We start from the raw sequence: 2,500 nt of genomic DNA, 5'->3' as shown, positions 1-2,500 counted from the left end.
TCACCCCGAGAATATCTTCCCCACAGTGAAGCATGGTGGTAGTAACATCATGCTGTGGGGATGTTTTTCCATCGGCAGGGACTAGGAAACTGGTCAGAATTTAAGGAATGATGGATGGCGCTAAATACAGGGAAATTCCTGAGGAAACCTGTTTCAGTCTTCCAGAGATTTGAGACTGGGATGGAGGTTCACCTTCCAGCAGGACAATGACCCTAAGCATACTGCTAAAGCAACACTTGAGTGGTTTAAGAGGAAACATTTAAATGTCTTGGGATGGCCTAGTCAAAGCTCATACCTCAATCCAATTGAGAATCTGTGGTATGACTTAAAGATTGCTGTACACCAGCTGAACCCATCCAACTTGAAGGAGCAGGAACAGTTTTGCCTTGAAGAATGGGAAAAAATCCCAGTGGCTAGATGTGCCAAGCTTAGAGACTTGCAGCTGTAATTGCTGCAAAAGATGGCTCTACAAAGTATTGACTTGGGGGGGGGGGGGGTGAATAGTTATGCACGCTCAAGTCTTCCGTTTTTTTGTCTTATTTTTTGTTTGTTTCACAATAAATAATTTTTTTTATTGCATCTTCATAGTGGTAGGCATGGCGTGTAAATTAAATGATACAACCCCCCCCAAAATCTATTTTAATTCCAGGTTGTAAGGCAACAAAATAGGAAAAATGCCAAGGGGGGTGAATACTTTCGCAAGCCACGGTACAAATGACCTCAACTAACCTGTAGCTCCACACATAGACCCCGGTGCCCCCTGTATATAGCCTTGTTATTCTTATTTTATTCTGTTACTTTTCATTTATTTTGTACTTTATTTTAGTTTACTGAATATTTTCTTAACTCTATTTTCTTAAAACTGCACTGTTTGTTAAGGGCTTGTAAATAAACATTTCACTGTAAGGTCTACACCTGCTGTATTCGGCGCATGTGTGTGTGTGTGTGTGTGTGTGTGTGTGTGTGTGTGTGTGTGTGTGTGTGTGTGTGTGTGTGTGTGTGTGTGTGTGTGTGTGTGTGTGTGTGTGTGTGTGGTCTTTACTAACGTCAGTAGCTGTGCGTTGTCGTGCTTCTTGCGGGACTTAAGCTTCTGTCTCCACTGTAGGAAGGACCAGAGTGTGGTGTTGGGCTCCTCTGTAATGATGCACTCATCCCTCTCCTTCCATACCTCCAGACCAATCAGAGGCACCCGGATGTTCAGAGCCCTGTAGAACTGAACCCCAACCAGAACATAACACAACCGCCTGGCAACAGACAACACTCACGGCAACAGGCAACACTCACGGCAACAGGCAACACTCACGGCAACAGGCAACACTCACGGCAACAGGCAACACTCACGTCAACAGGCAACACTCACGTCAACAGGCAACACTCACGGCAACAGGCAACACTCACGGCAACAGGCAACACTCACGGCAACAGGCAACACTCACGGCAACAGGCAACACTCACGGCAACAGGCAACACTCACGTCAACAGGCAACACTCACGGCAATGGGGTCACACAGAGACATGTGTTTTGTTTTTCATTGTGACTAGGGCATTTCTAAACAGACAAATTTAGATTATTCAAATCTATCATTTTCAATCACTTTGATCATTCTGATGACACAACAAAGGGCAGAATTGTAAAGGACTAGAAAGACAATTAATCTCAGAAATATCAGAGAACTGTGTGGAAGTTAATGATATGTCAGGAGGTGATTTATAAAACCAGACTCTCTCTCTCTCCCGGCTCTGATAAATGAAGCTCTCTTTATTCCCCCTGTGGATTGCATCTAAGACACACACATCACCACACTGGCTTACCTTATCAACATAATTGGCAATCTCCATTATCCTCAGCTTGGTTTTCTGGTAGTCCTTATTCTGTCGTTTATACTAGATTACAAAGGGAGATGGAATATCATTCAGTGGCAGACATAAAATCAATAGTGACAAATGTTCAACAAAACACGATACATTTTTTAAAATGGCCGTCCTCAATAGAACAAGAGAGATCCAGAAGAAAAAACATGTCCCACTTCACCAACTCTACCCCCACTTCATCATCATAGTAGGTACCAATTAAGAACAGGAGTGGACCAAATACTGTATTCTGATTGGTCACCACCATGCACTGTTACCACGGCGTCATATTCATATTGCACCTAACAGTAGCCAACTGGAACGTAGAATGGACCGTTATGGAAGACATATCTTTTCCTTCCTGGCCGGCTGGAGCACATTGTCTATTTAGGACTGGTAATGAGCTCTCTGTCTCCCACCATTAGACCCAACTAGAAACGTTCATCATTAACATGACAAATCCTTTCCTCTGGTCTCTTCTATGCTGCTCTCTATCAGTGAGGAAAAGGTGCTTCAGCCCATCAGCCAGCATCATAATTATACACTATTTCACAAAGTAGGCAGAGTTGAGGATGAGTGAGGACCATTATGTTACTAACAAGTTGAGGATGAGGACCATTATGTTACTAACGATTTGAGGATGAGTGAG

General features: G+C 43.4%; 1 protein-coding gene across 2 annotated transcripts in view; it reads right to left on the bottom strand.

Moving 5' to 3' along the window:
* The window catches only part of adam19a (ADAM metallopeptidase domain 19a), a 246,765-nt gene that overhangs the window by 95,202 nt on the left and 149,063 nt on the right, over positions 1-2,500 (bottom strand). For both annotated transcript variants that reach the window (XM_045721474.1, XM_045721473.1), the window contains exons 8-9: positions 1,813-1,884; positions 1,047-1,213 (exon numbers count right to left, since the gene is read on the bottom strand). In XM_045721474.1, coding sequence (XP_045577430.1) covers positions 1,047-1,213; positions 1,813-1,884 — 239 coding nt within the window. The remainder of the gene's footprint in view (positions 1-1,046; positions 1,214-1,812; positions 1,885-2,500) is intronic.

This window comes from Salmo salar, chromosome ssa07 (assembly GCF_905237065.1).
Source record: "Salmo salar chromosome ssa07, Ssal_v3.1, whole genome shotgun sequence".
In the NCBI taxonomy this organism is placed as follows: Eukaryota; Metazoa; Chordata; class Actinopteri; order Salmoniformes; family Salmonidae; genus Salmo; species Salmo salar.
The sequence above is the reverse complement of the archived record's forward strand: the minus strand, read 5'-3'. Positions and strand labels throughout refer to the sequence as shown.